Source organism: Onychomys torridus, chromosome 2 (assembly GCF_903995425.1).
Source record: "Onychomys torridus chromosome 2, mOncTor1.1, whole genome shotgun sequence".
Lineage (NCBI taxonomy): Eukaryota > Metazoa > Chordata > Mammalia > Rodentia > Cricetidae > Onychomys > Onychomys torridus.
The window spans coordinates 135,466,399-135,492,597 of NC_050444.1; the positions used below are offsets into that span (position 1 = coordinate 135,466,399).

At 41.9% G+C, this 26,199-nt stretch overlaps 1 protein-coding gene across 3 annotated transcripts in view; it reads right to left on the minus strand.

Moving 5' to 3' along the window:
• The window catches only part of Nfyc (nuclear transcription factor Y subunit gamma), a 68,435-nt gene extending 43,687 nt beyond the window's left edge, over window positions 1–24,748 (minus strand). Inside the window, exon 1 of one of the 3 annotated variants that reach the window (XM_036178178.1) lies at window positions 24,538–24,748. Coding sequence is in view for 1 of the 3 variants with exons in the window: in XM_036178177.1 (XP_036034070.1) it covers window positions 23,730–23,747 (18 nt within the window). In the remaining 2 variants the exon portion in view is untranslated. Of the gene's footprint in view, window positions 1–13,054; window positions 13,302–23,729; window positions 24,206–24,537 lie in introns of those variants that run through there. The other 2 variants (XM_036178177.1, XM_036178179.1) reach the window with 2 other exon arrangements.
• Between the last annotated feature and the right edge of the window lie 1,451 nt (window positions 24,749–26,199).

Below are 26,199 nucleotides of genomic sequence, written 5' to 3' on the forward strand. Positions count from 1 at the left end.
AACCCTGTCTCGAAAAACCAAAAAAAAAAAAAAAAAAAAAAAAAAAAAGAGAGAGAGAGAGTGCTTGTTGCTCTTGCAGAGGACCAGAGCTTAGCATCCACATCAGACAGCTCACAACTGCCTGTAACTCCAGCTCCGGGAGTCTGGTGCCCTCTCCTAGCCCCTGTATACATCTACCTTTATTTTACTGTTTCTTCCTTTAATGCTCCTAATCATTCTGAAAAATAGAGATCTAAAGTGCAAAGTCACAAGATTGCTACATACTTTTCAAAGTGGAAACTGATAAGTTTAAGTTTAAAGTTTTCAAGTTTGGTAAGCAGCAGAATCAGAGAGGGACTAGACCACCAGGTTACCAGTCAATAGTGGAGTGGCCTTGTAGACCCAGTTCACTTTCGGGGGCCTAGTGAGCTTTTACTACAGTACCCAAAACGGCCTTAGTCAGCCAGCCCTCCGTTACAGATGCTCCAATAGCCGCACAGATTCCTTTCTTCTAATTACTTCACTGGGGTAAAGCAGATGCTATAAACCATAGCTAGGGTATCCAAAGCAGGCTGTCCAGCTATGATTCATCTAAAAATACTGATCTCTGTAGTTCAAGGGAAGGACCCAATACATACCACAAATGGTGCACCTGCATGGCTAAAAAAGACCACAGAAATCCTAACTCTCTACTAACCAAGTATCTATTTTGGAAAGTATCTATTTGTATGACTGTATTTAACTTAGGACTCACAGAAGGCAATTCCCCAAATATTTATTACTGCCCAAAGTATCTTCTTATAATTTGTCCTGAAAAGTGGCTACAGCTACCTTTTTCAATAAAACCTTTCAAAGTAATTCAATTTTACTATGCATTTGTTCCTTTTAAAATCAACTTAAGTGATCATTTACATAATATAAGAATGAGAACTCTTGAGAAATTTTCTTATGTCTCTTGTTTGGTTGGTTTTGTTTGTTTGTTTTCTTTCCAAGACAAGGTTTCTCTGTGTAGCCCTGGATGTCCTGTATAGCCCTGGGTGTCCTGAAACTCACTCTATAGAACAGGCTGTGCTGGGATTAAAGACATCTACAACCACCACCCAGTTTTTGTCCTGTCCCCATCCCCCCTCTACCCCCACCTCCTGTTTTGAGACAGAGTCTCACTCTATAAAACAAGATGTCTTAAAATTCTGGTCATCCTCTTGCATTAATTTACCAAGTGGCAGCAATACGGGCATGAGCCATACCCACTTAAAAACTTTTTAAAAATTAAAAACAAAACTGTGTCTTTGGGTAGAAGAGTCAATACAGGAAAGGGTGAACAGAGAGAGGACTAAGTCTCCCAGAACAGACTGTTTTCTAGACACATTAGGGAAGTGCAGGGTAAAGAGCACTGGGCTTCTGCCCCCTGCTTCCTCACCCTCAAAATGGAGATCTTTCTCTGTCCTACCCACATCAGAAATATCAACTAAGAGTACAAAGTTACTTAGCTGTGAAGTACTGATTCACATAAATATTGCACACTGTTACAAGTTTAGATATTGTTGAGAGTAGTAGCTACATGGGCATCTGGCCAGTTAATTACCAGAAAGGAAAAAAACAATTCACAAGAGTTCAGGATAAAAATAACCAAGTAAGACAGGTGGAAATTTACAACTATTTCTCTAGTGACAAATTTCTTACTGTCTTTCTCTTTGATTGGAGAGAATGATGACACAGTTACTCTAGAAACTAAATACAGGTGGTTTATGGTGAGAATTCTGTGACAGCTCAGTGGTTCACTATCCCTTTGGGATGTAAATTATTTGCTAAACAAGCACTGTCAAATTCCTACACATCCATTTTTTTCATTGGCTTCCCACTTCAGACTTCTCAAAGTTAATATTACTAATACTAAATCCAGTGCAACCCCGGAATCTAATCTTTACCGTGGATGGAGATGGACATTTCTGTACACACACATCTCAACTACCTAGTAAGACCTCAAGAAAATATCTACACATCTTTGGAGAAAGTCAAGATCACCAGGTTCTAGAGCTGTGTTTCTCTCTCTTGCAGGTCAAAACACAAAGAAATGCCCATACTTATTGCATATACACCTAGAAGCAGAAAATGATGCCCTCATTCAAGATCAGGTATCATGCACATATGGTACTCAAAACATTCTGAGGAAGATGAGAGCTAAGTAATACGTTTACCTTGTTGTGGATGCCTAGTTACAGATGTTCTCTAGCTTGTTTGTTTTTTTAAGACAACTCTATCTAGACCAGGCTGGCCCCAAATTCAGAGCTCCATCTGCCTCTGGCTCCTGAGCAAAAGATTAAAGGCATGTGCTACCATGCCACAAGGGTCCAACACTTTGATTCTATCTCTGATATGAAGCTTGGTAAATTCTGACCATTCTCTCCCTTGATTCTCTCTTATCTGTCACCCAGATTAGCTATAATTACTATGAGTTTAAATTCCAATTATTATTGGCTAGGGATATAACTCAATGGTGGTACACTTGCCTACCAGGCACAAGACGCCAGTATTGTCACAGAAGAGGGAGGGAGAAGATGATGAGGATACCCAAATATACTACCAATTCTGTTATTTCCCCAGTGTCCAGTCCTAATGTACATACAATCTATGTACTGGACATTTCCAACTGGAAAGCTAAGTCAAACAAAACTAAAACTCCCCATGGCCAAATTCAAATTTACTTTTCTCCAAACCTGCTCCATTTCTCCTTCAGTTTCTGGTCTGCTGGTCATTCAGGCTGTCCCTCAAGTTCCATGAACTAAGTAATGACAGTGTTCAACAGTGATGTCCTCACCTGACCTTTCTTCATACTACTATCATTTTATCTGGGCCTCCATCATCTCCATGCAATAATAAAATGATGATTACAATGACAGTAACTAATACCCATTTAGCTATCACTGTGAGCCAAGTACAACTGTAAGCTACTTACATTACCAACAATTCTAACCGTCCTCACAAGCCTCTAGCATGTCAGACATGTTCAACCATTTGACACTGTGACATGTGACACTATCATCTACAGTTTCTACTCAAGAAAGGGAAGATAAGTTAAAATAAAAATCACAAAATTTCTAGTACCATGTTCATTTTACATAGGATATTCAACAAATTTAGTGAAAGCACATTTCTGATAAAGCCACAGCAGTCTACTGTCCTAGATCCTCAACAGTCACTAATGTCAATCAGAAATTGATCTCAGTGTCAAGGCCTTTCCATCACCTGACCCTGACCCCTACTTTGCACTCCTTCCGTCATTCCCTCATCTCTTTGTGCTCTGAGCAGGGGACCTATTACTGCTCCCCTCGGTGCAGAAGTTGCACTCCGTGAATCATGATCTTGCTCCTGCTGTCACCTCTGCCTCAGTCCCGTTCCTACCTCCTGAAGTCTGCGACTGCCCGCCTTCCTAAGATGAGGTCTCCTCTCCTGAATTTTAAGCCTAGGCTAGCTTCTAACACTCCATGTAGCTGAAAATGACCTTGAACTTCTGATCCTCCAGCATCTGACTCACCCCACTCTCCTCCCCTTCCCGTGCTAGGATTACAGTCATGATACCACTTGGGGTAAGCTTTATGAATGCTAGGCAAGGTACTCTACCAATTGAGCTATATTATTTGCACTTTCCATCGTATCAGTTCCTAGTATTTGACATTCATCATGTCTCCCTAACCAGACTGTTAGACCTAGAGTAAAATTTACTCGTGCAAAAATAACGCAAAAATATGCAGACATAATGAACTGGTGAGAGGGTGTGTAAGCACCTGACTTCAGAATCTCCTTAGTGGTAAGAATTACAGAGTATAGGTAAAGAAAGGAAACCCTAGTTTTATCTCAATATTTCTAGTCATGCAGTCTTCTATTTAGTTTCCCATGTAATTAACACCATGGAAATGGAGCCAAATGACAGTCCTTTCGACAACAGAAAGATGGCCAGGTCAATCAGCACTGCAGCTGGCTGCGGCTCTTTATGCAGCCATCTTTCTTCCTCTGAAGAAAGGAACGCAAGGTCACAGACTATGTTAGAGGCAACTTGGAAGTTACTTACAAGGGTTTTTTTTCCCCTTTAGTTCTTTTATACTGGAATTTATCTGCTATTTATCCTTCAGCTGCCCTTCTATTCTACAGGGTGTTAAACGGTCATTTAACTTACAATACTTTGAGTAGAGAAAAACTTTGGGTCAATTACTGAACAGAGACAAGAGATGAGAATAATAAACAAGTAGAAACTGACCAAGCCCTGAAGAGCTGGCCCTAATACTAAGAACAGATTAAAAAGAAAATTAGTCTGCATAATGCAGACATGAAGTACATACTTTCCAGCTGTGTCTACCACCAATTTCAATCACAGGACAGTTCAGGACTTAATATGGTGTAAGTTATACAGTTCAACCCCTCACTCTTTCAATAAACTAATTTTTATTCAAATATATGACAATGGATAGAAAAACTTTAAAACTTTCAAATAACATCCTACCAAAGATAAACAAAGAACAAAACTTCACAACTACCCATGAGCACACAATGACACCACTTTCCTGGGGTGGGAATTTGGCATAGTTAAAGTATTACCCTGGGCATACACAGACAATGGCTCCTACTTTAGTCTTGTCAAATGTTAGAAACTTTACTTCATTAAAATGTCACATTAAGGACTCATTTGATGAACTGGGCCCAAACATATGTGAGAACAGCTTGCTCTTAAAATGTATTACTAACAAATAAAAATAAACAGCATGCAGGTGTTATGCTGTGCACCTTGTTTTACTTCTCTGTAATGCACAGAAGTCACCCAGTTCTCTAAGACACCTCAGCCAGGTGGGCACCATTAGCTTCCTAGCTGAATCTCAGTTTTCAGAACAAGCAACTGGCTGAGGCAAGAGATTTTCAATCCCAAAAGAGACACTAAGCCTGCTGCCACAGCAAACATTCTAACCAAGAGACTTCATGTGTAGACTACTGAACCTCCTCCATGGCCTACTTCTCTGTTCTTTCTGTGTCCTGTACAGGTGTACCATAAGGAAAAGAACCATGAAAGACAAAAACCACCCAGAGGAATATTAAAAAAAAAAAAAAAAAAAAAAAAAAGATGCAATGAACTGAGTGGGGGTAAAAGCTCTGATCTTACCTGGCCAGTCCCCAAAAAGCTGAGCTTAATAGAACCCCAACTCTCTCTGGCCTCAATTGTTCCAAGAAAAACTAGATTAGATCCCGACTCCAGAGAGCCACAGATGTGCTACAGTGCTTGCCTAAATTATTCCGTCAGTCTAACACAGCATTAATCAAACTCTGGGGATGAGTATGGGCAAAATAATTTGATTCCCAAAGACAACCATGATCCGCTTCAAGAATGCTTTTTAGAGGCTATGGAATGTAGCTCAGTAGTGGAGGATTAACCTAGCCTTATAAGGCTCTGGGTTTGATGCTTAGTACTGCAAAAAGGAAAAGAGAGGAAAGAAAAAAAAAGGAAAGAAGGAAGGAAGGAAGGAAGGGAGCAGCAATAATGCTTTTTAGATTCCTGAAGCTCCCACAAAAAATATACAACTTGGGTTTTTTTGTTTGTTTTTACCCTTTTTTGATTTATTTTTTTTTAATTCATGTGTATGCATATTTTGCCTGCACTTATCTACATGCACCATATGCATGGCAAGTGTCTGCAGAGGCCAGAAGAGGCCCATTATGGAGTTACAGGTGGTTTTTGAGCCATCCTGCAGTTGCTAGGAACTGCACCAAGGTCCTCTGGAAGAGCACCAAGTCTTAACCACTGAGCCATCTCTCCAGCCTCAGTATACAGCTTCTTGAAAGGGTGGCCTAATCGTAATTAGGAACAAAAAGCCCAGTCACCAAGGCTGCTTTTAAGCATATACTGCTAAGGAAGTTAGCTAAATAAATGTTAACTTTGCTAAATCTTACTGTCTGAATTAAGTTTTTCAATGCACACACAAAAAAAGAGGCCAACATCAATGCTGACTGACCATGCCTGAGGAAGTAACTTAATAGAACAGGAAATAAAAAAAAAAAAAATCACAAAGCATCAATGTGGGGGGGTTGGATAACACTAGTCATGTAAAATAGGGGTGAAAGCACCTCCATGGGGTTCTACCACTTATACCAAAGAAGTGTCACACTGTAACAACTGTGTCAGATTCATGTTCATGCTTAGATTTTAACCGGTCCTAATTTCTTCTTAAAGTCTTCATTTCAACATTACTTGCTCACTACTATTCTACAAGCTATAGCTACTTCTCAAGCTCCAAAATAATCTCAGACAGAAAGATCGTATGATTTCACAGCAAACAAACAAAAAGGCTCCAGTGTACTTTATAAATATTTGGCATACAAACTAAAAACTGTAACCTCTGCTAAGCAATCAGCAATAATTACAACTTACCCACATGAAAATAAAATGCACATCTCAGTATCCAATCAGAACAGGCTCCCAGTCTTTATTCTAAGAAGCTCCTAAGTTTAATGATGTTTTTAAAAGCAGCATTCCATTTTTTAAACAAAGGCCAGATGGCTCAGTGTGTAAAAACATTTAACAGGCAAGCCTGAAGACCTGAGTTTGATCTCAAAATCCATGTATAAGTGGGTCATCCTCTGATCTTCACATGTATGCAGTAGCTTGCAGATGCACATGTGCACACACACATTTTAAAAACAAAATATTAACACTTCATTCTATTCTGAGGTCTTTGTTCTGAGGATAGCCTCATGTAGCTCAGGTTAGCCTTGAACTCCCTATTTAACAGAGGGTGATGGCCTCCTGAATCCTCTGGCTGAGACCCTTAATTTTTGACAAAGGGGTTAAAATTCCTTCACGGGAAATATTTATGGATGGTGGTTCAATAATCTCAGCACATGTATTAAATAAATAGACAAGATCCAGCTGGTGAGATGTCTCAGCAGTTACTTGTTGGGACCTGAGTTTGATCTCTGAAATCCATGGTAACTGTAGAGAACTGATTCCTGAAAGTTGTCCTCTGACTCCCACACATGTGACATTTCATATGCATGCCCACACTTATACACAAAATAATAAATCAATTAATTAAAAATAGGATCCTGTTAACACAAATAGGAATATGCAAGTGAGGGAGTCAAACTATCTTATAAACCTATAACACAAACATTTTTCTCTTTGATGTTGTACCTATCTCAATACATATTTAAGTCCCTCAATTAGGCTGCATCAGTAACAGGCAATATTTATGCAGTAATTCATAACGAGCAGAGAATTGTCAATGTACAGGACCTCATTCAAGACTCACCACTAAGTAAGATGCTACAGGGGATGTAGCTCAGCAGAGCACTTGCCTTGCAGACACAAGGTCCTAGTTTCCATCCTCAGCCCTGAGGCCAAGTGGTATACACCAGTAACCTCAGCACCCAGGAAGTGGAGAAAGGTCAGGAGTTCAAGGTCATCCTTGACTACACAGAGAATCCTAGACCTGCCTGGACTAAATAAGGTTCTATCCCAAAATAAAAATAAGGTTGGGGGTGGGGGGACTAAACAGATAAAAGACCCTGCCTCCAAGCCTTTCAAACTAAGTTCAGCCCACAGGTCCCACAAGGTGAAAGGAGAGAACCCACTGCTGAAATTGTCCTTTAACCTCTAATGTACACCATGGCACAATCATCACACACACACACACACACACACACACAAGATGTAATAAAAAATTATAAGAAAGAAAAAAAAAAGTGGGGAAGAATATGAGCAAGAGAGTACAAGCCTAAAGACCTGAGTTTAGATGTTGGAAATGACTAGATAAAAATCTTAAGTACTAAATATCCACAGAGACCCCTCACAACACAGCTCTATGGCACTTCATTTATTAACACTGGGCCTATATTGTACTTCAGAAGTACCCAGAATACAGAAATCATCAGGAAAACCAATGTTCTGAGACAGCCATCACACATGATCCAGGCTAGCCTAGAACTCTCTATATTCAAAGGATGACCTTGAATTTCTGATCCCCTTGCCTCCACTTCCAGAGTGCTGGCATTATAAACATTTGGTGGTTTTGGAGATCAAACTCAGGATGGGTGCTTACTAGGCAAACATTCTACTGAGCTACATCTCCAGCTCCAGCTCCATGGAGAAAATTTTAATTTAGTTTTATTAATAATTTCCTATGAAATATTCATGACAAGAGAGTGAGAATCAACCTTGTTAAATAGGCAAATTTTGGGCCAGGCGGTGGTGGTGCACACCTTAAATCCCAGCACTCAGGAGGTAGAGGCAGGCGGATTTTTGTGAGTTCGAGGCCAGCCTGGTCTCGAAAGCGAGTTCCAGGAAAGGAGCAAAGCTACACAGAGAAACCTTGTCTCAAAAAAGACAAGAACAAAAACAAAAGGCAAATTTTTTATAAAAATCTTTCTAGCCAGATGTGGTGGCAGTACACACCTATAAATGCAGCCTTCAGGAGCTGAGAGTTCAAAGCTAGCTTAGGCTACATAGTGAGACCCTGTCTCAAAAAAGGGTAGTAGTGACGAGGAAATGGGTATGTAACTCAGAAGAAGAGGACTAGCCTAGCATTCACAAAGCCCTGAGTTCCCTAGCATCACACACAAAAATACTATATTTAATACAGAGTATGGTGGCTTATACATATAATCTTAGTACTTGGGGGGCTGAGGAAGGGTTCTATTGAGTTGGAGGGCAGCCTGGGCTACTAAATAAGAAAAAGTAGAACTAATGTACTTTGTTGTGGGGACAGGTCTGACCTTAGCACCCTCTGCTATGCAGACTGCTACCCAGTGAAGGGAAATCTGCACCGTTGTTAGTGATACCTTTCCTTCACCCACTGATGATGACTAGATTTAGCTGGAGCACAGACACCTATGAGATGAAATGTTTGGTAAGCTCTGTTTTCTTATCTTCCATCTACGCACACAAATATAAGGGTACACAATTCAAGAAGCACCTTTACAACCATCTGTGCAGTTTGCCTTAAATTAAACAGTGCATATTCTTCCTTTACCTGGATTCAATGTATGAGCCACCTGGACTGGCTCTAAAATTTACACTCTATCTCAAGCAATACAGTTCATTTAAAAAAAAAAAAACAACTTGCATTTTCAGTATTTACTCACTGAGGCATACTTTAGTATTAAAGTAACACAGCCTAACTATAAATACAAACTAATTCTGCTGACTAAATTCTCAAAACAGGGACGGGAAGGGAGCAACCTGAGTTACTTATTGAAGTAATTAACACATAAATGGCAACTGAAGTGATCTTGCTACAAAATTAGCTCATTTATAATCTTTACACCTCATGGAAAAAGACACATGGTTCATCTGGGTGATGAACCACATATTTAAATTAGAAGAATTATTCCTAATGGCAGCACTTGGGAGGCAGAAGCAGAACGGGCAATTTTGAGGCCAGCCTTGTCCACACAGTAAGACTATGTAGGAGGTTGAGAAAATCAGGAGCTTTAGGATTCTTTTCATTCTATGTTAAGTCATTACCTACCACTGGATAAAGACGTTTATATAATGCTGAAAAAGATAAAACTGTTTTTAGACCAAGCACATTAACTTACATCACTCTTATCAAAAATGCAATATAGAATTTCTCAGATTTAATTCATTATTGATATTAAATTTATTATTCATGTTTTAATTACTTTATAAGTACTTGAATAAGACTTCCTGTTTAATGAGCTGAAGTATTCAATGCTGTTGCTGAAAGTATTTTCAACTCCCAGTATCTATTAATTTATCTGATTTTAAATTAACTGATTTTATAAATGATTTCCTTTCCAAAGTTAAAGAGGGAAGACTCAAAGTCCATCATGAAAAACGCTATTTCTCGGGGCTGGAGAGATGGCTCAGAGGTTAAGAGCACTGACTGCTCTTCCAGAGGACCTGGGTTCAATTCCCAGTACCTACATGGCAGCTCAAAACTGTAACTGCCATTGCAGGGGACAACACTCATGGCAAAACACCAAAGGAGGGAGAGGGGGAAGAAAATGCTATTTCTCTAATGCTCAACTCAACATCTCCACAAAGACTTCTCTAAATATCCTCCCTCACCAGGTAGTCCCTTCTTGAGTCTGATCTAAGTATGAATCATCTCTAGTTCCCTCACAGCAACTAGCACATGGTATGGTAACTACCAAGATGGGCAAGAAAGTCACTGAGTATGGACTCTTTAGGAAAACAGACAACTTGACCCTGAATAACCAAGAGAAGTGGTTATACAGGAATCTCAGAATAAAGAGTTTTCTCAGGCTGGTAAGATGATTACCCAGCATCCATGTCAAAATGTCAGGCATGGTGTTACAGGCCTGTTTGTAATCTGGTAACTGGGAAGCAGAGACAAACGGGGGTCACTGGCCAGTCTAGTCAATGTAAGCTCCAGGTGACTGAGAAATCCTGTCTCAAAAGGAAAACGGTGGATGGTAGAGAAAAATCACTCAAGGTCAAGTCCTGTCCCATACACATTTACAATCCCATCTCCCAAACTGCAATTTCTGGGTCTCTTTTTTGAGATAATGGCTGGTCTTGACTAACCTTTTACTTCTAGATCCTCTTGCTTCCCCACTCCCAAGTTATGGGCCACCATACCTGGTTTATGAAGTGCACTTCACCAGTTATGGTGGCCCATAACTTGGGAGGGGGGGGGAAGCAAGAGGATCCAGAAGTACAAGGTTATTCAGAATCAAATTCTGGGTGTCCTGTATGCTAGACAAGCACTTTACCAACTGAGCTACAGTCTGTTAGGTCCCATGTTTTTATAAGTCGATTCTAAACAGGTGACTTGACCTTGGGATCTGAACACAGGACCCTTGGCTTTAAATAGTGTATATTCTACTGCCTTAAAATATTGTCTGTCACCAGAGTGAACAAACTCACCCTAGCCAAGCCTCCCTGGCCCTGGCCCTGGCCACTCCTGCCATATCCCCTCTGAGTTATGGTTAATTCCATGTTAATTCCATAAGGCTTCTGCTCTTTCTGGATATAAAGTTTTCCTCCTTTGTCTAGAAAATGTTCTCAAGTCTAATGTGTTAAGTGAGGGGACTGTATCAGCACCATTCAACAAAAAATCAAATGAAGGGTCCATAAATACCATTCAACATACAGGAAACAACATCTCAGCTGCGTCAGGCCTCATACAGGCACTCCTGTGTATGTTTTCCCAGGCAGTGGATGACCTCAAAAAGATGGAAAACTTGGCTAGATGTTCTATGCCACTAGCTCCACAAAGGTCTAAAGTATACAGTTTTGTCTCAGCCTCCTTTTATCCCCATCTTCATTTATATCCCTCTCCTCCAGGTCTCTCTCAGAGCCAATAAGGTCACTGATACCTCCATCTGTTTTTTTAAACTAACATACAACTTGAAATAACTAATATACACCAACAGCCTATACAAAACACATTTAAATTAAGTGTCACCTGAATTTTAATACTTAACACATACTCTTCTCTTAGGACTTAAAATTCTCCCAAACTGAACATTTTCTTACCATCAGCATTCCTACCAAAAGGAGTTTCACAAATGCAACTACTTGAGCTCCTGGAATACCATTCTCTTCACTAAGAACCCTCTAGATTACAAGGGTGAGAGAGTGGCATTCGATGAATTCTGAATCTGTTAGGTAATTCACTCAGCTGTCCTAGCACAAGAATTTAGAATTTTTTTCCCTGGGGGTGGTGGGTGAGAAAGAAATGGTAGGGGAAGCAGGCCTATTACTTAAAAACTCCAAATCTAAACTACAACAGATTCCTAGTAACTGCTGGACAGAACATCCAGAAGTAGTATTTTGTCTTAAGAGAGCTTTTCAGTTCAAATCTGCATAAACAAACTTTGTCCTTCAATCTTTCAACTCCTCGGCAGTTTTTCAAGGTCACTTTTCGGAGCAGCGACAGAGGCCTGCATCCAGAAACTTGGGCTGCTATCCCACTCCAGCTAGAAGTGTCTAAACCTAAACCCCAATGAATCCTCTCAGGTAAATCCTTTCCTCAAGAGGAAGCAAGGGAAGGCAGACCAACAACACCTTCCAAACTTCCCCCTAGCCAGGCCTGCTTCCTCCTTCCCTGTCCAGAGCTACTGGCACCTCACTGCTTGTCTACACTCAATCTGCAGCAGGGATGTTCCAATGACCTTCACTCAGTATTTGCAAATGAAGAGAAAAACAAAGAACTGCTTTTTAAAAACCAGGCATATTACAGACCTTAGTACACAGAACTAATGATTCCACTGTTCACAAGAACTGACTTATTACTTACTGATTAGCAACCTCTATTAGCTTCATATCCTTAAAGAAGGGGGTAAATACCAAGGGCAAAAAGGCTACCTACACTCTTAACTTTTCTAATCACAAACTGCAGGTAAGCCCCTTAAACATTTCATACTGAAAATGTAAGGCAATTTGCTTGAATCGTTTAAAAGAACCAAATCAACAGCTGACAAAAATGTGATAAGCTTGTCACTTCGAATTTTAAATGGCCTCTAAACTAATCAGCACATTAAACTAATATGAACAACAAAGACTTAATTGATTCTTACTAGAATCTAGAGACAGACAGGTAGATCAAGAAAGTTATAGGAGAATTTCAGGCTGGCATGTGGACCTTTCCCATTAGAACCTGGAGCAGTTGCAAATCATATTTTCAAACAAATTGAAAGAGCATTAATGTGGCTTCTATCTCTAAAAACGTGTGTCAACGAAGTGCATGGAAATAGAAAAACTCTTAAAACAACTCAGCTTATTCTGAAGAAAAGCTTCAGTGCACTTGAACAAAGGAAAATTATTTGGAAAACAGTTAAGTTTCTCCAATGCAAAGACACAGTGCTTTGCTTCTGTATGCCCATGAGAAACGATTAGCCCTTCCTGCATCTGTCTTGTCGCTATTACAGCAGGAAAATCCTAGTTGAAGAACATGCAAAAATCTAACCAGAGCAAGGGAATCTAGGTGCACAAGAAGGTATGCATGGAATGTCAAGTGGCCATTTTCTGAAACAGTGCAACTTGTCTATACTCTGAAGCCATCAGTCTCTATCAGCTCAACACAAAACAAAGAATTAAACTTACCGAGAACTGCATTAATTTTACATGGAGTTATTTATATCTCCTCGGACAGGGAGAATTTAAGTCACTCCTATCCCTCCCTCTAAAAAAAGAACGGAGGACAAAAGGCAGCAGAAGATGCAGAAACCTGAGTCTGGAATGTCCACTCCAGTGAAAACCCGAACAGCTGTCCACCCACCCCTCAGCAAACTATTCGCCATTTTTCTTTGTCTTTCAGCTGACCCCTGCCTCAGTGAAAAACTCTGAGGCTCCAATGAAGCCTGCAGCCTCCTTCCACTTTAACAGTCAAAGGCATTCAATCTAGCCTGCTATTTGACACCAAACCTTGCCTCCAAAGCAGTCCCATTGGCTGAGCCGTTTTATCAGCTAAGAATACAAAGCCATGATTGGCTGTTCACGTCATCAGTTACCTCCTTTGTACACTTCCTGTTTTAAAGTTACCTTGAGAAGCAGAACAGGGGTCAGATTCTTCACTTCAAACCCAAGAACTTAAGGATTGGAAATACCCAGCAAATGCACACAGCAGACATATATGGTCTCATGCGCTTCAAAAACAGGGGAAGGCAAATTTAGAATTGTTCTTAAAAACCAAAGGAAAGGTTCGCTACACTTCCCACCCAAAGGATTTCCTATTGGCTACAGAGTTCCATTTAAAAAATTTAAGGTAATTTCACTGCTTCTGATTGGCCATAAATGGTGTCTGTAAGATATTGCTACAGTATCCTATGGCAGTAAACCAGAGAAGCAATGTGCACAAGGTTGTAAAGTTGTGACCATATACCTCCAGGTTTCTACTGATCATTATTAACAGAAGAATAAAACCAGGCAGGGTTAATCAAAGAAAAACAGCTTTCTCAATAATATCAGTGAAGATATGCTCATACAACAGTCTTCAGGATCTCAAAAAAAAGTGCCTGTCTTTGTATTCATGGTAATTTTATTTTAAAAGCACAGACTACTACAAAGGCAATGCATTTTATTTTAAAACACCACGAAATCAAATAGGAAGATTTGGGGGTAATGTATGAAGTTGGTGGCAGGAACAGTAGTTTCAAAAGACCACCACCACAATGCTCCACTTCAACTTACTGAGAACGTGATTGAGGGGAAAATGTTTTCTATGACATCAAAACTCTAAACCAGGCATGGGAGCACATACCTGTAATCCCAGCTAACCAGCAGGAAGGATGGTGCAAAACAATTCAGAATTCCAGTGGTCTACATAACAAGACACTGGGTTTTTTGTTTTTTGTTTTGCTTTGTTTGTTAAATAAGCAGCAGGAGTGATCTCAGGAAAGATTAATAGTTTTACTTGGCTCACTGCTGTTTCTAGAAACATTCTAGGATACTGAAGGTCACCAGGGGTAACCACAGAGTTACCTATAGACTTTGAGCTCTACAACCTACCCTTTAATTGTATGACACAGACTAAGCTTGAACCATAGTTAGCTCATCTGTAATACAGTTTGTATACACTGTAAGGACTAAGTGGATTAAAATATATAAAGTACATTATATGCTGTGCTTGAATAAGCATGGAAAAAATATGAAGTGCCGAATGCCATCTAATTCTACCTTCTAGTTTTTACATGCAGGACGCCATGCAGAAAGAAAACAAGACTTGTACTAAGGCCCTAAAGCTACTTTCTGGTAATTTCTCCTCTATGTCCTGTAACCCTGCAGCAAGCAATTCCTCAGCTGTGAAGAACTGTGTAAGAGGACTCCCAGCTGGAACTAAAAATCCCTGGTTTTTAGGCCGGAAATCCAGGCCTTTCACCACCAGTCACAGCCAAGGTCTGGTTATTGTTCTAAAAGTCTGCCTTTCAAGTCTGTTTTTGATGTACCAGATTAAACCAATCAAGTCCCTTGCTACTCTATGAAGGTCTTGGGCATAGTTTTTATTAGTTCTTGGCAGTTTACAAGAAAAACATTTCAACTCCTATTTCTCATCAGCGGTCACAACAGTAGAATTCCAACCACAGTGAGAAGAAAACACAAATTATCCCTGAATTTCCATTTGGCAACCTGACCCATTCACTTCCTCTTCCCTAGCTGATATTACCATAGACTAAGTGCCTCATGGGATATCTGGGACTCTAACTTTCATTCTTCCCTGGCCTTGAATCTTAGCAGCCCTCTACACCACACAATTGCATCTACTCATCCTAAAAAATACTCTCATTACTAAGAGAGAAAACCTGTAACTCAGGTTACACAGTTCAAGCTTCGGTGCTCTCATAGAAGGGTGAGAACTCATGCTCTTGGCCAAACTCCTTATTAGCTGTTTGATCTTAGCCAAGTTACTTAACCATTCCTGAGCTGATCCATGTTGAAAGTGATAAAAAAAATTAACAGGAGAGCTGAGATAAATAAGAGCACTAAGCAAATCTGTAATATAGTGGGACTCAATAAATATCTAAACATACATTTTACTAGTGCTTAATACATACTATAATTTATTTTTAAAACATCTTTATTATCACAGAAGAGATTCTTCAAGGCAGCAACTGTGTCTTTCTACATGTGTTCCCGGTGCTCAGCATCAATATATAAATGAGGTACACATTTGTAATCCCAGTACTCTGGAGGCTGAAGGAGGATTTCCATAAATTCAAGGACACTCTGGCTGCACATAGTAACTACCAGGCCAACCAGAGCTATACAAGATTGTCTCAAAAAAAAAAAAAAAAAAAGGCCCTCCTATCCCTGCAAAGGTATAAACAAATCCTGACTTTAGCCACAGTGTCAGTGATCTATCACAGAGTAGTGATAGTGACTGCTGAAGAACACTGGTGAATGCCCTATCTAAAGGGGCAACCACTAACAAGAACACTCATGTAGAAACACTAACCTGCTGCACTCTGAGCTCCAGCTGGTTTAAAGACACAAAAGCCAGATTATTTTAATGCCAAATCTTTTAAAAAGTTATCAGCAAATGAGCATGGTGGCACACACCTTTAATCCCAGCATTTAAGAGGCAGAGGGAGACAAATCTCTTGAGTTCAAGGCCAGCCTGGTCTACACAGTTGAGTTCCAGGACAGCCAGAACTACACACAGACCCAATCTCAAAAAAAAAAAAAGCAAATGGAAGAAAACCAGAAGCTATTTACTAGATTATAGCTTCTGACACAAATTTTTCCCCTGACTTAGTTCTGCATAACTATTAGCTACTTCCCAAATCAAACCCACCTCAAGGCTTGTTTTTTAAGTGTCAACATATTTTCAGAAGACAGAAATAGTTAAGCCTGATGGTGAGAGCCTGTAATCCCAGCAACAGGCTAAGGCAGAAGTATGATAGCATGATACCATCTAAAAAGTAAGAGGAGCTGATTAGTGGCTCAGTTGTAGAGAACTTACCTAACACAGACACCAGACACAAACAAACAGAAAGACACACACACACAGCCTAACGACAAACAATAACAACCAACCTAACAATTATTTTAAGATGCTCCCCAAAGGCAGCCCAGGAACAGTTAAGAGCAATGAATAGCCTCAAAATAAAAGAATGCAGCACAGCCAGGAAGTGGTGGCGAACGCCTGTAATCCCAGCACTCGGGAGTCAGAGGCAGGCGGATCTCTGTGAGTTCGAGGCCAGCCTGGTCTACAAAGCTACAGAGAGAAACCTTGTCTCGAAAAAAACAAAAACAAACAAAAAGAATGTAGCACTGGTGCTTAGAAAATGGTACCTTGAGCTACACAAACAAACCCTGTCTTGAAAAATGAAAAAAGAAAATGGTTACTCAATGAATGAATGAGGGGAAGAAAGACCTTAATAGATGATAAATTCTAAATTATTCAGTTAAGTAAAAACATAGTCTTCAAGGACAGCCTAAACTACACAGCAAGTTCCAGGCTAGCCAGGGATACATAGTGAGACTCTACCAAAATTAAAACACACGTCGGGCTGTGGTGGCATGCGCCTTTAATCACAGCACTCGGGAGGCAGAGGCAGGTGGACCTGTGTGAGTTTGAGGCCAGCCTGGTCTACAGAGTGAGTTCCAGGACAGCCTCCAAAGCTACCAGCAAAACCCTCGAGAAAACACACACACACACACACACACACACACACACACACACACAGATCAATGGATGAAAAATTATTCTGGAGGAACTTACTTCAGCTCTCAGCTGTCCAAACATGGGGACAAGCTGTCTGGAAAGCTATGAATGGGGCTGTTAGTCACAGGCTGTCTCAACACTTGACAAGGATATGTAAAGACAAGAAAAGGAAAAAGAGCAACCATGTAGAGTAGCACACAAAAGTCCAGACTACCCACCTAGACAGATTTAGACTCCAATATCTCATCATCATGACTGTGTAGCTGATGGCCTCAAGCTAGTTACTTAAAGCTCTGCAGCCAGTCTTCTGTACACAAGGTTGGAAGATTAAAATAATTTTGTTTGTTCAACAAATACTTACAGGCACAGGCACGGTGCTGAGCCCTGAATCCCAAACCAGACACAATGTCTGTCTTCAATGGGGTTAAAGTCTATTATAAGAAATTTAACCCAGGTATCATGATATTGTGCTAGTTACCAGGACGTATGCACAGTGCTACAGAAGGATAAGCAGAGGACTTCACCATAGGCCTATTAAATATCAGGCTGCTCAGAAGGCTTCTTGGGGAAGTTAAGATCTTAAGAATAAGAGCTCTTGGTATGGCAGCAGCCAGTGGTGAAAATACGAATGGGAAGCCAAGCATGCTGGTGTATATATGTGTGACCTCATCATTCAGAAGGCTGAGATCAGCCTGGGTTACACAGAGTACTAAACCCTGCCTCAAAAGAGAGAAGGGGCCAGGCATGGTGATGCATGCCTTTAATTCCAGCATTCAGTAGGCAGAGACAGGAGGATCTCTGTGCGTTCTGAGCCAGACTGATATACTAGGACAGCCAGGTCTAAACAGAGAAAGTCTGTTTAAAAAGGGGGTGGGGGTATGAGAAAGGGGGAGAGAGTAAGGAGAGGAGAGGGACTAGGGGAAGGTGGGAGAAAAGGGAACTATTAAGATTTCTCTAAAATCAGTGAGACTCAGTAGTTGTGATGTTATTTTAATGGGAAAGCACTTAATTTTTACGCATACAGTGTTCCGTCTGCATGTACGGTTGCACTCTGGAAGAGGGCACCAGATCTCAATATAGATGGCTGTGAGCCACCATGTGGTTGCTCGGAATTGAACTCAGGACCTCTGGAAAAGCAGTCAGTGCTCTTAACCTCTGAGCCATCTCTCCAGCCCAATGGTTTTTTGTTTGTTTGTTTGTTTTTTGTTTTTTTGAGACAAGGTTTCTCCATGTAGCTTTGCGCTTTTCCTGCAACTCACTTTGGAGACCAGGTTGGCCTCGAACTCACAGAGATCCGCCTGCCTCTGCCTCCCAAATGCTGGGATTAAAGGCGTGCACCACCACCGCCCCCATGTTATTTTATTAGTACTCCATGTGTGGGCTGTGGAGGTCAGAGGACAACTTCTGGAAGTAGGTTCTCTTTCCACCTTAGGTTCTAAGGGTCAAACTGAGGTCATTAGGTTTGCATGGGAAACATTTTCACCCACTGAGTCATTTTGATGGCCCAGAACTCAGTGGTTAATGACACATGTAGAATAACAATAATGTGCCTGTTATAAGCTCAAAAAATGAGCTGCTATTAATTATGACTTATTATCAATTAGATTAGATAACCTTTAAAATAATAATCTCTAAGAATCTATGTCACTTTTGAGACATTATCAGAAAAGTCCTTTCCCAATATAGGCCCAGCTATCCTGCACAGATCATTCATTTTTAATTCACAGACTGCCCTATCTCACCTGAACTCCAATACACAATGGTCATAATACAAAACCTTTATTAATTCTCACAAACATACATATACAAAGGCCTGACTATCATTGTAAAATAAGGAATTATATTTCACTTAGTCACTATTTAACTCTATTTGGATAGCTGTCTAAAACAGTTTAATGCACTAGCTGGGCATGGTAGCACATTACTTTAGTCCCAGCACTAGGCAGGCAGTGGCAGGATCTCTGTGAGTTCCAGGACAGCCATAGCTATGTAGAAAGATCCTGCCTTAAGTAAGTAAGTAAATAAATAAAGTTTAACGCACATTATGTTTTCCTTTTTAAGTATTACTGAAAAGGACATTAAATATCACCATAAACAAAATATTCTGCCTTCCAGATTACTGTGAGCCAAGCACACTCTGCTTCCTAAACTGTCCATTTCATAATGAACAAGTTTTAGGGTACTAAGCCCTCTTGGGAAAGTAGTGATTTTTAAAACAGAAGTGACAGATATTCAACTGTGAAGACGGTATATACCTCATTAGCCCACATTCTTTTTGTTGTTGTTGTTGTTATTATTTTTTCTAGACAGGGTTTCTCTGTGTAGTTTCAGTGCCTGTCCTGGATCTCACTCTGCAGACCAGGCTGGCCTCCAATTTACAGAGATCCACCTGGCTCTGCCTCCAAGTGCCAGGATTAAACACCTGCACCACCACTGGCTGGCACCCCTTGTTCTTTTAAAATGAACATATCATATGCATCCTTTTGTTTGTTTGTTTGTTTTGTTTTTGTTTTTGTTTGAGATAGGGTTTCTCTGTGTAGCCTTGTGCCTTTCCTGGAACTCACTCTGGAGACCAGGCTGGCCTCAACTCACAGAGATCCGCCTGCCTCTGTCATATGCATTCTTATTATCACTAAGCAAAGAATCTCACTTTATATAGCTACCTGGACAATTTGCAGCTTGAGTCTAGGTAGGGATTGGGGCAAAAAGGTACCATGAACAGCTTTAGAAACTCATAGCTTTCTACCAGTGGCATGATATAAAACATTCTATATGGCTGGGCAGTGGTATCGCGCACCTTTGATGCCAGCACTTGGAAGGCAGAGGCAGGTGAATCTTTGGGAGTTCAAGGCCAACAAGAGTGAGTTCCAGGACAGCCAGAGCTATTATTTATTACACTGAGAAATCCTGTCTTGAAAAACAAAAAAAATCAGAACAAAAACACTATATATGTAGTATAATTTCCTGGGTCATTCTTCTTCTTCTCTTATTGAAACACTGTTCAAGATCACTGCTTATGGTTCATACTCAGAGCAATCCTTGAATTTTACGTAATATTGACCTACATGAACAGTATAGCTTATACAGTACACCTTTAAGTACCTTAGACATTGAAAATTCAAACCTTTGTTTAAAGCTATTCTAGAAACACTCAAGTGCAGAAAAGGTAATCTATAGTTCACCTCTCTAAACTACACCTGAAGGTTATCTATCCATTACAAAGTTCTCTCTACAGATTGGGAGCATGAGCCCACACTGGACTGGAGATGACCACGAGCGCTTTGCAAAGCCTTCTCAACACATCACTGTTGAGAAGCATGAAAGGCGGAAGAGAGCAAACAAAGCTTGCAACCTGACAAAAGGTCTTGAAGGCAGGCAGATTTCCCCCACAATGTTATCTTCTGCAAAACACAAACCAAAATCCAACTTCGACCAAAATTTTCTGCACTAGAGAAACTTAAAAAAAAAATTACTATAAATCCCTGTATGGAATACTGGCTATTCTAACTTTAAAAAATTGCTTCTAGCAAATAGGAAAAGCTTTTCATTCCACCACCATCTTTACCTGGCTGCAATTGGAAGTTAACAGAAGCTATCAAAAGACACTATTCCCTGAAACAAATTACCCAACCACTTTGAGCAAGTACAAGTTTAAGACTGACCTCACACTGGCCCATGGAAAATCAGCCTCTAAGCCACAACAGTCCAAAAGATTGAGGTTTCTCTTTTCTAACAGTGGTTGCTCCCCCATGTGGAATCCTACGGCACACAAAGGAGGAGAGAACTATAAAAGACCTCCTTGTCGAGAAAGCTCTAACTGGATGTCAGTTAGAATGGCACATTTTATGCTGTTCCAAAAAGAAAATAATGAGTTCTCTCTTTATTAAGGTCCACAGTGTTATCTTCTCATTGCTATTATACTCATTTCTTGTAATTACTACTTTACAAAGAAAAAAATCTAAAACTCAGACAAGACTACACCCCAGCAGAGTAGAGGCTGCAAGAACTGCAGTGTCACAAATCTTCCCTAGGCCCGACATCAGCTGCTGTACCACGCCTTCCCACAGGCACTTCGTGGTCAAAGAGCAATCCATTTCCTCCGGCAGTTAATCCACTGAAAATATGCTGGGTGCTTTGAGTCTCTGCAGGGAAATATTAAAATGAGCTGTATGTTAGCCTTCCTAATATCCCAGTTCATGCATGAGAACTTGAGTAAACAAAAGAGAGACAATAAGACATTACATAACTCACAACCAGTTTCCTCTGAAACAAGCAGAAAGGAAAGGAACAACTTTGCTAGCTAAGGAATGTCCTTAAACTGTAATATCTGAGGCTGGAATAAAATTCAAGGTCATTTATATCGCTGAGTATGTCCTCTGCCATTCTCCTTCCAATGAATGAGGTAAACTTGAACTTATTACTTGAAGTCATCATTGGAATCAAGTGGTAGTACACTTTCCTGGCATGTGACTCTGGGCACTGTACCAAAGGGGTTAAAGAAAAAGTCAAGCCGGGTGGTGGTGGTGCACACCTGTAATCAATCACAGCACTCGGGAGGCAGAGGCAGGTGGAGCTCTGTGAGTTCAGGGCCAGCCTGGGCCACAGAGCTAGTCCAGGACAGGCTCCAAAGCTACAGAGAAACCCTGTCTTGAAAAACCAAAAAAAAAAAAGAAGAAGAAGAAAAGAAAAAGTCAAAATATATCCTGTAGACTAAATATTCAGGTCAGGACAAGAGGATCCCAAGTTAGAGGCTAGCTTGAGCTACATAGGAAGACCCTGCCTTTATTTTTATTTCATTTTAATGATTAATTAATTTAGAGACAGTCTCATACATCTCAGTCTGGCCTCAAACTACTGAGCCTTCCTCTCTACCTCCTGGGTGCTGGGATTACAACTATTAGATGCTAGTATCAAATCCAGGACTTACTGCATGCTAGACTCATATTCTACCAGTAAGTCACTGCTTTCCACAGGTGAGGCAATGCTGTCCAGTGGAACGAAGTCACCTATCCAGTGACTGAGGATAAACAAGGTTTGTCTTTACAAAGCTAAGTGACTTTGAAAAGGTTCTCTCACTCTTTAGGACCTCTGAACTAAAGAGCAACTGATTCTTTTCCGCAACAAGGTATCTATGGTACCAAGGCAATACTGACTTTAAAAATAAAGGCTCTTGCCCTGCAGTACGCCTTTAATCCCAAGCAAGGCCTTCCAGGGCTACACAGAGAAACCCGGTCTCAATCAATCAATCAATCAATCAATCAATCAACCAATCAATAAGGGCTCCAGCTGGTCAGTTTCACCTACCTTTAATCCCAGCATTCAAGAGGTCAATCTCTATGAGTTCTAGGCCAGCCTGCTCTACATAGTGAGATCCTATCTCAAAAATAAAAATAAGGCTGTGCAGTGGCGACACACACCTTTAAACCCAGCACTCGGGAGGCAGAGGTAGGCAGATTTCTGTGAGTTCAAGGCCAGCCTGGGCTACAGAGTGAGTTCCAGGGCAGGCTCCAAAGCTACATAGAGAAACCATCTCAAAACACCAAAAAAATAAAAATTAAAAAAAAAATCAAATGATAAAAATAAAATATAAAATAAGCTCCAGGATGACAAAGCCTGAGAACTGGAATGCAACACATGGATTTCACATGGTGGAAAGAGAACATACACCTACAAACTGTCCTCTGACCTCAAACAAGCAATGGCTCACAACCAAATATACACAATAAATAAATTAAAATGCAGTAAAATTTTCAAAATATAAAAGAATAAGAGCTCCAAGATACAAGCATGGCAAGGCCCTCTGGATAATCTCATCAGTTAGGAGGTGGAGTCAGAAGAATCGGGAGTGACAAGAATCAGCTACTCAGCAAGTTCAAGGGTAGCCTGTGGACTACATGAGAAAGGGAAAGGAAAAGGAGAAAAGGAGAGAGAAAAGGGAGGAGGAGGAGGAGGGGAGGGAGAGGAGAATGAGAGTTACAGACCTTTGCCTAGATCTGGACTCGATCACTTACTAGCTGCAAACCTAAGTAAATTCCTAGTGGTTTCGTTTTGCTGTTAGAGAGCCTCATCGTATCACATAGGCTGACCTCAAATTCCTGGGTTCCAGCAACCCTCCCACCTTAGCCTGCCCGCTGCAACGCCAGTAACACCGAACCAGGGACAGTGCACCTGTCTCCAGTAATCGACTAAACTGTTACCTCAGGGAATGAGAATAGCACTGTTATTATCTGTGACATAAAATGCACACATACCCCAGCTAGTACAATGTAAGCACGCAATACAAGGAAGTAGTAGCTCTATTATTCCTGAGTTTAATTCACAGACCACCGTGATTCAGTACCTCCAAACTGAAGGTAAAAAGATCAATTTTAGGGATGGGGGTGGAGCTGCTAGTAGCGTTTGTCTATCACGTACAAAGCCCTGACCCTGTGTTCTTCTAAGGGCAGGAAATTTTCATATGAAACATCTCAAAACTAGCACGATCCCAAACCCTGTAATCCCTAACTTCCCCATTATGCAAATACCGTCTAGAGTCTGCTTAATGCAATGCTAAATTTGGCATTCAGTGTCTAAAACCTGACACACCTGTCCAATGGGCTCCCTCTTTCTGTTTACCTGTTTCTCACACCCCATGCCAGAACCCAGAATGGACTCCGGGGCTCCACCCAAATCCTCCGGGTTTCAAAACCTGAATTCTACAGCAAAATCCTTAGTCTGACTCTCTATTTTTGGTTCTCAGGCCCTCTACTCCTATACCATGCACTCAGACTTCTATTCAGGGTCATTCCCAAGCTGGTTCACGATCCACGTCTAGCACCCCTGGATCTAGAAGACCCTTCTTCGGTAACTCCTATTCCGGTGTTTACAAACCGGGGGCTTACACGCCCCCCATCTGTAGTTGGCTGAGTGCCTATTGAAGTAGGAGTGCCCCCCTTTTGCAGGCCATAAGCCAGGCTACCACTCTTTCTTTCTCCTTAGGGCCTCCGGCTTCGCCCCGGAATCTCCTCGCCACGCTGGCATTAGAGGGATGGTCGCCCCGACCGCCTCAGCCTGAGCAGCTAGCTAGCTAGCATCCCGACAGCCGCCAATTCCTTCATCACCCCCCAGGCCGGAGCCGGCGTGACCAATAAGGTGCCAGGTCCGCGGCCTCCCCGCCGCCGACCAATCACGAGCGAGCCCCCCCGCAGTCGCCTTCCGCCAATGGGAGAAAGCCCGCGGGCCCAGGCGCACGGACCCCGCGAGCGCAGCCGCGGCGACAGCGGCGGGCCCGGCGAAGACACAACATGGCGGCGGCAGGCCCGACCGAAGTGCAGCGGCGGCCGCGCAGGAAAGTGAGACCTCCGCCAGGGGCGGGAAGCACCGCCCCCACTGCCAGCCGCCGCCGCCCTCTCCACCCTCCTCGTCCAAGCTCCCATACACTCACAGGCCTCTGCTCCGGAGTCCAGCAAAGAAAGCAGCCGCCCCCGCGCTGCTGCGCCGTCGGGCAATGCAGAGGCCCGGGCGCGGTGGAGGGGAGGGGGAAGCGTGCGTCACGGAAAACGGAGCGCGCGCGGAGCGGGGGCGCAAACAAGATGGCGGCCGCGCCGTTGTACCGTCTCGCCCCCCCCCCGCCCCTCCCCCTCTCTCGGCGCCTTGACTCTTGGCACCGCGTTAGTGCGCAGCAGCTGAGCCGCCTGAGGTCTCGCGAGAATTGAGAAGGGCCGATTGCGGGGCCAAACGGATCAGTGAGAGCGCAGACTTCTCAGACCCCGCCCCCTTCCCGGGGCTCAGGAGGCGTTTCCTGGTGACCTCCGAGGACGTTCTATTCCTGAAGACCTCCGCTTTGATGTGCGTGCTTCTGAATTTTTAGGAAATAGTTTCCCGTGTTTTGTTTTTTAAAGGAAATGAATGGTGGGGGAAGAAGAACTTCGCCAGCATGCCAAGTTTAAAAAGTCGCGGGGGCCAGCGAAATAGCTCAGCAAACCTGACAGCCTGAGTTCGATCTGTAGAACTCGGGATGGACCGGAAGAAGACTCCTGAAAGTTGTCCTCTGATCTTACCTGCGCCGCAGAGCGCGCTCACACACACACACACACACACACACACACATACACACACACACACACACACACACACGTACAACTTAAAAACAGAACCGAAAAGGTGATGTGTTGCACGAATCCTAAATGGTCTTATAATGAAAACCCAGAGACAGATATTGGGGTAAATGCTGAAAGATGGGAGGAAACAAGCCACAGCCACTTCTCACCTCACCAACTCCTCAAACGAAAAGAGACGATCCCGTTTCTCTGAATCCTCAGACTGAATGCCCTAGAGTCCTCAGCCGAAAGGCCTAAATTCCTGTCTCAACCTTCCTAGTGCTGGAATTAAAGGTGTGTGCCACCACTCCCTGGCTCTTTTTCTCCAGACTGGATTAATCGTGTGGCCTTGAACTCACAGAGATCCATCTGGATCTCTACCTTTGCCTCACAAATGCTAAAATTAAAGGTGTGTGCCACCACTGCCACATCTCTATGGCTAACTTTGTGACTGGCTCTGTCCTCTGATTATCAGACAGACTTTGTTTCGTAAATTACAAATATCACCACAGTGATGACATTTTCAAACCTGAGAATTGGCATAAAAGATGGGTTTGGAGCCGGGCGTCGGTGGCGCGAGCCTTTAATCCCAGCACTCAGGAGGCAGAGGCAGGTGGATCTTTGTGAGTTCGGGGCCAGCCTAGTCTCCAAAGCGAGTTCCAGGAAAGGCGCAAAGCTACACAGAGAAACCCCGTCTCAAAAAAAATAAAAAAATAAAAAAATAAAAATAAATAAAAGATGGGTTTGGGAGATGGCTCAGTAAAGAAAGTACTTGCCACAATCTTGAAGACCTGAGTTAGATCCCCAACACCCATGTTAGAAGCTAGCACAGGGGTCCTCCCATAATTGCAGGGCTGGAAAGAAAATCAGCCAGCCTCGCTGAATCAGCAAGCTCCAAGTTCAGTAGGAGTCCCTGTCTATAAAAAGGGGTTAGGATTAGGCATAATAGTACATACTTTTAATCTCAGCACCTGGGAGGCAGAAGCAAGAGGATCTCTGAGTTCAAG